Below are 12,331 nucleotides of genomic sequence, written 5' to 3' on the forward strand. Positions count from 1 at the left end.
AAGGGCAGAAAAGTTTCTTCTTCTCTTAGATCTTTTCCTTGCATCTCTATTTACAGCTAGAGCCTGCAAGGATTTTCCAGTAAAACTTGATCTGTCCAGTCATCACTATCAGGGCAAGGCTGGAGGAGAGGTCATGCATGGTTTCCTCAGCTTTAGCCATCTGTTTTAGACTTGTAGGTTTTAGACTTCTGTATCCAAAAATATGTTGAGGGAGCTCCATAATTTAAAATTACTGAGCAAAGTGGAGATACAGTACTCCAGCTAATATTGATGAAGAAGACTAGGACTGAAATCAGAAACAGGAAATATTGAAAAGGGCTTCTCATCTGCCCAGTGGACAAGGCATTGCCCAGCGCAGGCCTCTCAGAGTCACTGCTGCCCTGCTGTGAGGACAAGTCATTATGCAGTTTATTTAATCAAAGGAGATTCCCATTTCCAGGGAAGTCAGATGATAAAAGTGTTGTTCTGCTAAATGTAATTACAAAATATTTTTATCCTTCAAAAGTAATGAAATGTGAATTTCCTACACATTCAACCAAATGAAGTTGTTTACAATGCCCTTTTTTTTCCCTTCTCTGCAGCTCTTCCCCTCTAGAAAGTGGAAAATCAATTGTAAACGTACCATAGAATTGGGAAAAACAGTACCTGTGCTACATAGCTACATGGATTTGAGACCCCAGTAAGGATGCAATTGTGCTGTGAATCCGTAAATGTCTCTTGCATAAGGAGCAGCTGGTCAAACAGCATCCGTATTTCCATGTACATCTTCATGGTTTGCATTATTCTGGCCACAGTGGTTGGAAATCTGACAGTTATCATCTCAATATCACATTTCAAGCAGCTCCACACGCCTACAAATTTCCTGATACTTTCAATGGCTACGGTAGACTTCCTGCTGGGATTCTTTGTCATGCCTTGCAGCATGGTGCGCTCTGTTGAGCACTGCTGGTATTTTGGGGACTTCTTCTGCAAGATCCACTCGAGCATGGACATTATGCTGAGCACAGCTTCTATCTTCCATCTTTCCTTCATATCCATCGACCGTTACTATGCTGTGTGTGACCCTTTAAGATACAAATCAAAGATAAATACTTTTGTCGTCGTGGTCATGGTATGTGTAAGCTGGATGGTCCCTGCTGCTTTTGCTTTTGGGATGATCTTTCTAGACCTAAACTTGAGAGGGGCAGAAAAGATTTATAATCATGTCCACTGTGCAGGAGGATGCTTTCTCATTTTTAGTGAAACTTCAGGTATTGTGGCCTCCATAGTGTCTTTTTACATCCCTGGATTTGTTATGCTATGCATCTATAGGAAAATATACTCTGTAGCCAAGAAGCAGGCAAGATCCATCAATGCAATTAGCAGAAAAAAAATGCAATTTGAAATGAAGCATCACATTTTTTTCTGCAGAGAAAGGAAAGCTGCTAAGACTTTAGGCCTCATAATGGGAGTGTTTCTCATCTGCTGGTCTCCATTCTTCTTCTTTACAGCTACCAATCCATTTTTGAATTATGTGATACCTCCTGTTCTCATTGATGCTTTGGTTTGGTTCGGCTATTTAAATTCTACACTTAACCCAATTGTTTATGCATTTTTTTACATGTGGTTTCGCAGAGCATTGAAGATTATTCTGTTAGGGAAAGTTTTTCAACAGGACTCTTCCAGGACTCATTTGTTCTCAGACTAACACGCTTTAAATGGTTGGGTTCATGGCTTTGAACTTTTGCCTGGAGGTTGAAACTCCCAGATGTAAGAGCTGTGAAGGAAGGAAATTCCTGCCAAAATTTGTTTACCTATTTACCAAATGTAGTTCAAGCAGATAAGCAACCATTGTGCTTTACGTATTCTTTTATTACAGATTGGGTTTTGTATGTGGTGTTTTGATTATATCTATTTATTTGCAATGCACAGAAGACCAAGAGCTCCATTTAAAAAACTTTTAGCAGTTTATATCCCTGATCTTCATAATTAAAAAAATATTCTGACACAACAGAAGAATTTCTTGAACAAGGTATATTTATATTACAATATTTGTGTTCTTCTCTTGAAAGAGCAGAGAAACCTTTTCCTCTGGATTTCTTGGCATCTTTGGCTAATAACCCAAAGCTACCCAAGTTTTGTCCTTCCACTTCCATACGTGTGCAGAGCTCAAAACAGACCAATACCAGCCTTACCCGCACACTCCATGGAGGGAAGGTGAGACAGAGAAAGGTTGCGCTGCTCTTTCTGTTTCCATTTCAACTAGTACTTGTCACTTATGAGTTTGCCACTTAAAGGCTTTCCTGCTTAATGAGTTCAAAGCATGTTTAACATGATCAAAGACAAGAAAAAATAGGAAGTTTGAAGTGAAAAACAATTGCAAAAAAATTGCTTTTTTTTTTTTGCACCCAAGAATGCCAGAAAATGATGTCTATCTAATGAATGTTTAGATGTAAAACATTATTTGCTAAGTTGCATCTTACAGAACTTTTTTTTATCTTGGACGTTGTTATTTTGTCTCATGACAATGCTGTAAGAGCTTTCGAAGAAAGCATATAGAGAATTGTGAAGAAATCCTGTGGTTGAACTCAGCTGAATCATGAAGGAACAGCACTGGGAGTGGACAGGAAATGATCAGTAGCTGAGAAAAGACTATGGAGAGAAATTGATGACTCTGTACCAAAGTAAGGGCTGTACTCAGCAGTATGTCCTCCATTCGTGTTCCTTGTAAAAGTGCATCATATCTGCATCTTGTCTTTGTTTTGTGTACTTTATGGAGTGCTGAAGCACTCTATGCTGAAAAGATTAAAAGTTGAACGATGATACATTTCAGCAGGGCAAATTATAAGGATCTGAAATTGTGTATATTACAGTTTCATTGCCATCTTGTAAAGTTTGCCCTCTTAAAAATGACATAAAAAAGAACAATGAAATATACACCACATCAGCACTTCTACTATGGATCCTTGTTAATGACCGTATGACTACTTGAATACTTAATCTCACAAAAATAAAGCAAGATAAAATTTTTGAAAATCTCTTTCTGAGAAATACTGGGCAATTATTTTCTTCCTTCATCTCCAGTGAGTCTGGCCCTGCTGTAGTTAACATTCTCACCCTCACAGTGTTACTTTCTGAAATAAAATGTGTGTTCACTTGGACACTTAGATCTCTCTTGAAGTAACAATTTCAGAAGTGCTGCCAGGTGATACCTCCTTTTGTCTGGTCATAATTTAGGTTGAAGGAAAAATAGATCCTCTATGACAAATGCAATATAAGGCATTTTAAAGTGTATTTAGTAAGATCAGCACAAGTTAATGTAGTCCCTTCAGGAAGTTAACTAAGCTGTTTCTTTCCCTTTCTTCCTTATAACCCTATCTCCCTGAAAATCTGGAAATATTACTGTGTTTCCAGGCAATTCCAGCTATACCAGAGTTCACAGTTGTTAATTTTCTTTTCATAACTTGTTGTGGTATCTCTCAGACATTGTTTTCTGGTTGCAGGAGGAGTTTATGAATGAGCAGGATCCCAACTTGTTTGCAGGACAGACTGTAGTTCAAATAGAGCATGTCCCTGCAGAGAGTGCCTGGACCCTACTGCAAAGCTAATTCTTGTAAACCCATAGAAACCAAAGCCACATTCCTGAAGGGAGAAAAATTGCTGATAAAGACAGTCTAATAGGTAGAGCAAAAGCCATGCATGCAAGTAAAGCAAATGAAGGAATTTATCACTACTTCCCACCCACAAAGCAGATCTTCAGCCATTTCGAGGAAAGCAGGGCTCCACCTCATGTAATGGTTATTTGGGAAAAAAAAACCACTGTAACTCCCAACACCCCAGTTCCTCCTTCTTCCCCCACGTTTTTATTGCTGAACACATCATATGGTGTGGACTATCTCTCTGGTCAGCTGGGTTCAGATGTCCCCTCCCAAACTGTTTTGCACCCCCAGGCTACTCAAAGAGAAAGCCTTAATATTGTGTAAGCACTGCTCAGTCTTAGCTGAAATGGGGATTATGTGTGTGTTATCAACACTGCTTTCATGACAAATCCAAACCACAGCACCACACAAACTACTAAGAAGAAAATTTATCCTTTCCCAGCCAAAACCAGTAGAGAGGGCAACCAAACATTGTGGCTGCATAAGATCACCGTAATCTATTTAATATAAGGGGAAATAGTAAAAGAAATTTTCAGTCTACAGATGAAAAACTCTCTGGGCAAGCCAGTCTAGCCAAGGTGTCACCAACATTTATTCTCTGCAGAAGAAGTTATTTCCACATACAGATTGCTGATGTGCTTCACCTACCCCAAGAAGGCTGTCTTCTTTGTTCTTAATAAACTAAAATATAAGCCAGCTTTGTGCCTGGCCCAACTCAGAAAGTTTCAGAAATACCTTTTTCCTCTGGTGTCCTATTACCTAAAGGTGGCACTTTCCCAAACATCCTCCTTGCCTTCTATTTACAGAGAGCCTTGTCTGGCACAGTGACTGTAATGAAGTCCCAGGTTACTTTCTGTCATGAGCTCTAGTCACAGACTGCATAAGGCTGTTTCCCAGTGTGAGGGTGATGTGCAAATTATATGTGTTAATGAGGCCACAGGGACTCTATTTGAACCCAAGACATGAATAAATTAGGAAAGCATAAGAAAAATACCTGATGCTGTTGCCCAAATCAGATTATGGCTTAGGTCTGGTGGAGCAGAATATACCTTACTGCAGTCTCAAAGAATCATAGTGCAAATGAAGTGCAAAGGGTATTGTCAAATTCCCTATCAACACCTTTATTAGTTATCTTGTTATTCACTTTCCAGATGGCTACCTTTTGCAAAACAAATTATTCCCCTGTGGGTAATTGCAAATATTTTAACTTCTGCAAAAACTTGTGCAAAGCAATCATTCCAGAAAGGCTCTGTTTCACCAGTAAACTTACATCTGTTCCTTTTGTCAGCAGTGAGGACCATTTGCAATGCCATGCTTTGTACAAAACTGACAGCAACTTTCAGAGTCCTGAACTGCTGCCTGTATCCTGCCTTAGCACCTCATGTTTTGATGTAGCACCTCATGCATGGTGGTGCCTCCTGTGTCAAAATCTCATGGTCCCTCAGATACCAGAGGCAGGAGGATGGGAAAGGAGGGTGGAAAAAGAGAAGTACCAATTGTCCAAGAAGGACCCTTCCAGAAATGTCAGAAAGGAAAGAGTCACTTCAAAATGGAGTATTTTAAACTCCTAGATAAAAAATATGTTAGTGTAGTCTTCAAACAGAAAAAATGAGCTGTCAAAATGTGTAAATATTGCAAAATGTATGGCTTTTCTTAAATCATTAACTCATCTAGGCAGTGCACACTGTGCACTCTCTGTCCTCCACAATGCATTCATACCAATTCAGCCAGGGAGAAAATACTGGATGCAGTCAAACATTAGGCACAATATTCTATAAAATTCTATTTCTGCAGATTTTCTGATCATCTTCATTATCTATTATGCTACTTCCACACATTGCACTTGAAAACTTAATTCAGAAAAAGACCATGTCTGCCTGTAAGCACTTTTTGACTACTTTGTTTTCATTAGACAAAGAGTGAAGTCTATTAACTTCCATGATGAAATGACTGGCCTGGTCAAAGGAAGAGCTGTTGTTATTATCTGCCTAGACTTCAGGAGGGCATTCAACACTGTCTCTCATAAGATTTTCACAAAGAAAATAACAAATTATGGGCTGGATGAGAAGACAGTGAAGCAGATTGGAAAGTGGCCAGGCCCAGAGGGTGCTGATCATTGGCATGAAGTCTAGTTGAAGGCCAGCAACTAGTGATCTACCCTAAGGGTTAGGCTAGGTCCAATCCTGTTCAACTTCTTCATTAATGATCTGGATGATGGGGCAGAATGTACTCTTTCAACATCAACAATTCTGTGATTCTATGAAATACAATTCCCATAATATTTACTGAGTCTTGCACAATGTTACATGGTTTTGCATAACCAGGTACATTTAATTTCCTACTTTGTAGGTTTTTTAATAAGATCTTTTCCCTTGCATGCTGCCACTTCAAATCAAACTAGCTGCATGGGTAATTGAAAGTGTTTCTGTGAAATGATTACACAACAGCCTTTGTAAAACAAATTAATTTCTCAGGAGACTGAATCCACAGGCAACTTAGACAGTGGAAAATTCTACAGTCTGCTCCTAGATGTCTTGACTTCTTATTTCCCATAGGTATAGGAAAAGTCTATTTCCTTAAACACTGGGTGACCTAGCATGCAGACTAAAAGCTATCTGGGGAACACTGAAAAGAGAGTGCATCCCATATCCTTTGGACTTCCTCAGTTACCAACAAGAGAAAACAATTCTTCGAGAAAACTTGAGCTTGTCTTTTGCTGTTTTTGCTTTAGTGAAGTTAGCGCAGAGGAATAAAAGCAGTTAGTAACAAATAATCAAATAGTTCTCTTCCATCAGTATTTAAGCCCAACATGGAAATAATGAGGCACAACATGACTTGTGTCTACCTTAAGTCACCAAAAGAGCTCCCCTAAACATGAGGGTAAAGGAATTAATACAGCAAACTAAAATAATGGTGTTGGGAGTACAGACACTTGGCTTTCTTTATCTCCTGTTGGTGTAAATCCCTAAACTGAATACATATATTTAGCAGAAAGTCTATTGGGAATGAGTGTCATAAAAGAAAAATAAATCCCCATCTTTCATTAATCTGAGTCAGGTTACAGAAGGGATCTATCTGTTACCCACATTGCAGTTTTGCAGGACAACAGCAAAACCGAAAAATGCCTAATAAGAGAATTTATTTATGGTATTATTAAGAGATGCACAGAGGATTAGCCTATGAAACTGGCTGCCCGTACTTGTTTTTAACCTTTTTATACAAAATTTCTGTATTTCCTTCATTCCTGGATGATACCTATTGGAAAAAAATATCAATGGTCTGAGCTGCTTTTCAGGTTCATTTTAAGTGGGTTAAACTGCTGTGGAGAAGAGTATCTCTTTCTGTTTCTGTTTCTAAATCTGCTCTTTGTCCAAAACAAATGATCAGGAAAAGAGGTAGAAGGAATGGGTCCGGTTCTTCCCAGAAAATTGAAACGAATTTTTTGCCCCTTGAAACTCTTCACTAGTATATTCATTTATAACTACTGTGGCTGGACCACAGCCTGTTATAGGAGATAAACCTCAACCTGTCTCCACACCCTTTTAGTCAGTGAGATTATAATGATAGAAAAAAGGTGCATATGTAAGGAAAGGAAAGAATATTGCTTATCACAACAATTTTATGACCAATTTCCATCAGATGCGTTCATTGCTGGTACTTTGTGATGCACAGCAGGTGAGTTTAGCAGCATAAATAATTTGGTAAGTGGGTGTTCGGCAACTGGTTTGTGACTTTTAAGATGAGCATCTGGGTGAGTAGCTCATTAACTGAAACCTTCAAGAAAGCTGAGGTATACCAGCTCACATAACATTTCTGCCATAGAAAAAATATTGTTATTCTAAGAGACATACAAATCCTATATAATGTGCATGGACTGAAGTGACTTGAGAGGTTTCTTTGTCTATGCCTGTTTTTCTTCTATCTACTTTAAATTTACTATTATTATGATATATATAAAATACAAGGACCATAATTTACAAAATGCTCCAGACACAAAATAAAATGTCTATTATCGAATAATTTATTTAATTTAAGAGGTAATTAAGTTTTCAATTTAAGTCTTTCAACTTTCAACTGCTTTGTTTTACATATTATTTGCAATTAATTTTAAAATAGCTTCCAGTTACTAAATCTCATGTGCTATTTCAGAAGAATAATTTGTTGTAGTTGGTCCCTATTTAAAACAAGAGAAAATTTGCCTCTGAATTTGCATTTTAGTTATGGAGTTCATGCTCTTGACTTACTTTACCTTGTATTCTTATGTTAGGATTTGCAATATTTTGGAAACTTGTGAAAATTAAACCCGCTGGTGGGACTATCCGTAGTTTCAGAAAACATTTAAATTTATCTTAAAAGGCAAAATACTTAATCCACATTTTCATATGATAAAAATTTTGTCTGAAGATCAGTCACAGTAATAGATTCTACAAGTGAGACTATGTCTAGAAATGAAGAAGAAACAATCAATTGCTGAATATTCATTTTTCAGTATGAGTGCAATAGGAATTTTATGAGTCAGTCCTGTAGAATTCTTTTTAATTTCAGAAATTATTTACATACAGCCCATAAACTCAGTATTTCACCTAGTTGTGTATTTCTGCAGCTAGTCTTTCTTAGGGTTCACTCTTCATAACCCTAAACTGAACATATCCCAGGCTCAATTTTTGAAGGTGGCATTAGCAGATGTGTAGTCTCCTGCTATTCCCAAGCAAATAGAATGGGAGTGTAATTTTTTCTTGAAGTCAGTCTTTACCCCTGAAAAGAATAGAATCAGGACTTCTCCCTTATTTTCTGCGTGCTTTGTACTTGGGAAGGAGTACTCAGGAACCAGAACATGGTTCCCACTCAGCTCTGTGCTTATCTGGTCATTGTTTAGATGTCAGGCTCCAGATGCTATAAAATATGCTAGCTGACAGCTCACCGCACCTTCACACTGAACTGGAACCTCTAACTTGAGTCTTTGCCATACTGACCTCCCTCTGAAATCAGAAAGAGGCACTGTCAGCATTCACATCAGTTAATTGTTTAAAATAAGCTTAATTAAGTTGCCTTTACTGAATGCAGTCACTGCAGTGTTTTTATTGTGAATTGTACCCCTGACTTACCTTTTGCACTACACCTATGGTGTATGCTCTACCCTTATTAAAGAGTGACTAAAAAACCATCCACATTTATCCACTTGCTGGCTTATCACATCTGCACTAGCATGCCATGCCAGTGATGGCTGCTTGTTTAGTTTGCTGAAAACTTTTTAATGGAACTGTGATAATGTGAACATGCGCTATTTTGGATCTGGAGAATTCAAATTTCATGGCAACCCTAAAACACTTAAGACAGCAAGGATCACAGACTTGTCTGAAGTGTTGTTAAGGCTCTCACCTTTCCCAATAGAAACATAAATCCCAAGGTCTTAAATTTGACACAAGTTCTTTCTTTGTGCACTGTTGTCACTACCTGAACAGCCAGACCAGGGAACAGAGTAATAAATGGATGCAATGAAGTCTTCAGGCATCTGTGAGGTGGATAATGCGTTGTCCCATACCATTGCTCCATGCATGCCAGGGAGAACCCTGGATTAAACCCAAGGGCAGCCAGAGCGCTGCTTGGGGAGAGCAAGAAGACTGAGCAGCAGGTTGATTGCAGCCAGGGACTCAGTTCTGGAAGATGGATCTCCAACACAGCCCAGCCCTGACTTTCAGAGCCTGTGCTGTTGCCTCAGGTGTTTCTAAACTCATTTTAATCTGTTTTTGCTCCTGTAGTGCATTCCTGGGGGCCAGCTCTCTGGGGAAGCAGAGGGCAACCTTGCATACAACACCCTTAACACAACACCTTAGAGGCCAGGGTGACATCTGAGATGTCACCAGGAACTTTCTAGTTCTCCTGTTGGGGCTGAGCCATGTGAGATACACAGTGTTTGGGGGTGATACATAGGGCCTGTAGTGTGTCAGCAATGGCAGGGAGAGGTGAACTCTCTGCAACAGAGATGGTGTTGCTGCCAGCTGTGCCAGAATTGTCTGCCAGAATGTAGCTCAGGCTGGCTTCTTCAGAGAAATTTGCATGCCAGATTTGTCTTTGTGTTGAAACTAGTCTGTGATAGGTTTTTATTGCAAGGTTACAAATTATACATAGTCTCTGATATCCTCCCAGCAGTGAGACCATGAGTCAAATGATGAAGCAGAAAAAATTATAACCCCAGTCTCAGAGACAACTACAGATCTTCTTAAAGTGTCTTCACAATGTTTGCTGCCAGCAGTATTTTTCACAGTACTCAACTATTTTGCAGAGTTTAAATCCCTTCTGTTAGTTGCATGTGCTACATAAATGTTAGCTAAGTCTCTAAAGAAATATTTATGTATTTCTGAAAGCTCTTGTAAGTATTAAATGTCAAGCTGGTGACACACAATGCAATTGGAGACATTTAAATAATGATAAAATTACTTCATTAACATACAGCATAAATAATTTAGGGTCAGCCCTGTACATTACATTTCCTACAGTGACAGCTTTTGTCCTAGACAACCCATCTTCAGGGAATAATATTGACCTGTCTGTGAGGTTACAGTATGTCATGTCTTCTGTGTGTTCAGTGTATGCCTTTGGATGTTAAATAAGTATCTACTTAGCTAGCTTTGCTAAACAACTTGCAACCTGTCAGTAGGTCTTTAGTACTTCTTCTGGCCAAGGGCTCTTACAGATCTGTCAGATGGTGTAATTTGGCTCTTGAGTGACTTTTGTGGCATGCCATGTTCTCTCTGCTGTTAAGCTTAATGTTTAGCTGGTGCTAAAGTAGCTGCTAAAAAATACTCCAGTGCTTGCCACAAAACCTAGCACATCAGAATAAAAGTTTGTTTTGTTTTTTTTTTTTTTCCTGCAGACATGCTGGTACACAGGGGAACAAAAGTGTCTATGTCAATTTTTTTTTTGTTTTGTTTTGGTGTGTTTTGGTGGTTTTTTTGGCGGGATTGGGGTTTTTTTTCCCCTGAGAAACATTATCATACATTAATCTATTTTTCCACACTACACCACAGTGGACTGTTTTAGCAAGAATTCTGGTCTATATCAAATACAGACAGTGTTCTTATTCCTCAGGGAGTCAGCCAGAATGGTTAGGATGTCTTGATTCCATCAAGAGTTGATGTTGCCCTCAGAGGAAGGACAATTCTGGTTTCAGGAGGAAGCTCAATCTTCGGCATCCAGGTGAGGGCCTCAGTCTAGGAGCACTTCCATGGTCTTTTTCTTTTTGGTATATCCAAGTTTGATCATACAGGACAGCTAGTTGTAGTTAAAAGTATCCTGCCCAGGAAATCTGCACTCAGCCTCCCTGTTGCAATGCCTCAAACAGCAACATTCTGAGTTCTCTTCAAAGACAGTGATTTTTATTCAGAAAAGTGCTATATTTTTACCCTCAAATGATTTGCAGATCAGGAACTTGCAGGTATTTCTGCAGTGCCTGCTTGTGGTTAGAATAGTTAAACTCTATTTTATTCTTTTAATCTTTTCTGTCATAGTCTAAACATTGAGGAAGGATTTCCTACCCTCTTGTGGAGTCCACAGGCAAAAACAGCTTTAAAAAAAAGCGTCAGCAACACATTATATGAAGGCAGGGGTAAAAAAAAAAAGCTAAATCCTTGAGTAGCAAAAACACCATCTAAAAACTTTGAGAAATAGATTGGTTTCATTTTGGCAAGCTCTGTGTTGCTCTTTTAGCATTAAGTTTCAGAACTAATTCTTCAGGATTTAAATTAAAATTTTTGGTTTACAGGCATTCATTTTTCTGCTCAAAACTAAAATATGCCAAAGAAGTCAGATAAGTTCAGGTAAATAGCATCCATTTTTCAGCATTTTTTTTAACAAAAAAACCCCTTACAACATTTTAATCAGCTTTAGTGAAAATTAGGTAAGTGAAAGTAGCTGTTCCAAGAAATTCCTGACAAAAAGCCAAATACAGCTATAACAATAATATATTACAGTAATTTATTTGTTGTTCTTTTTACAGAACCTAATCAAATTTTCTTCCTTCTGGATCATTTGTGTGTCAGCCTTAATGGCTGCAGCAGCAACAGAGCTGAAGCATTACAACAAGCACTGACATTAGAAAGGATGTGCAGTTTCTCAACAGACAGCAATGAATCTTTTCAGCTGTATATAAACCAAGAAATTTCCAGTTTTTCCTGTAAGAAAGGAGGAATGTTTTCACTTTTATTTTTAATTACCCATTTTATTTTTAATTACTTATTTCTACCAAAATGCAGGATGAAGAAAAAAGACTCAAAGAAAGGATTGTGTACTAAAGGACATCTTTTTCCCTAGAACACATTCCCCAACAGATCTTTTTCTTCTATGTGTAAGTATTTTTTTTTTAATCTATTTTTCTTCTTCAGGGCTAACTGTGTTGCAATACTTGTTGAATACCTCAAGTTGCCAAATCATGACTTCATGCAGGCTCTGGAGCTCACAGCTGGTGTAGTATTGGTCTGACTTTATTAAGATTTAGGGTCTAGAAATGCAAACTGTGGGCTTTTCCCTGTGCTACATGCATGTACAGGTGTGGAACCATCCTGTCCAAAATGGTGGGAAGTATATCTGTGAGTGCTTCCATCCATCATCTCTAGAAATTCACTCTCCCAGTAAGAGAGTGAATTCTGGTCTGCTCCATGGTTAAAACTGACATTTCCCCAGCGTCATGCTGGGGC

The 12,331-nt window shown here is 38.4% G+C and overlaps 1 protein-coding gene across 1 annotated transcript; it reads left to right on the forward strand.

The window, feature by feature from the left end:
* The first annotated feature begins 621 nt into the window (after positions 1-621).
* Positions 622-1,687, forward strand: TAAR1 (trace amine associated receptor 1). The gene has a single exon (XM_050972615.1). The coding sequence runs from the start codon at positions 686-688 to the stop codon at positions 1,685-1,687; it is 1,002 nt and encodes a 333-aa protein (XP_050828572.1). The 5' UTR covers positions 622-685.
* The last annotated feature ends 10,644 nt before the right edge of the window (positions 1,688-12,331 follow it).

The sequence above is a fragment of the Serinus canaria genome, chromosome 3, assembly GCF_022539315.1.
Source record: "Serinus canaria isolate serCan28SL12 chromosome 3, serCan2020, whole genome shotgun sequence".
Taxonomy (NCBI): Eukaryota; Metazoa; Chordata; class Aves; order Passeriformes; family Fringillidae; genus Serinus; species Serinus canaria.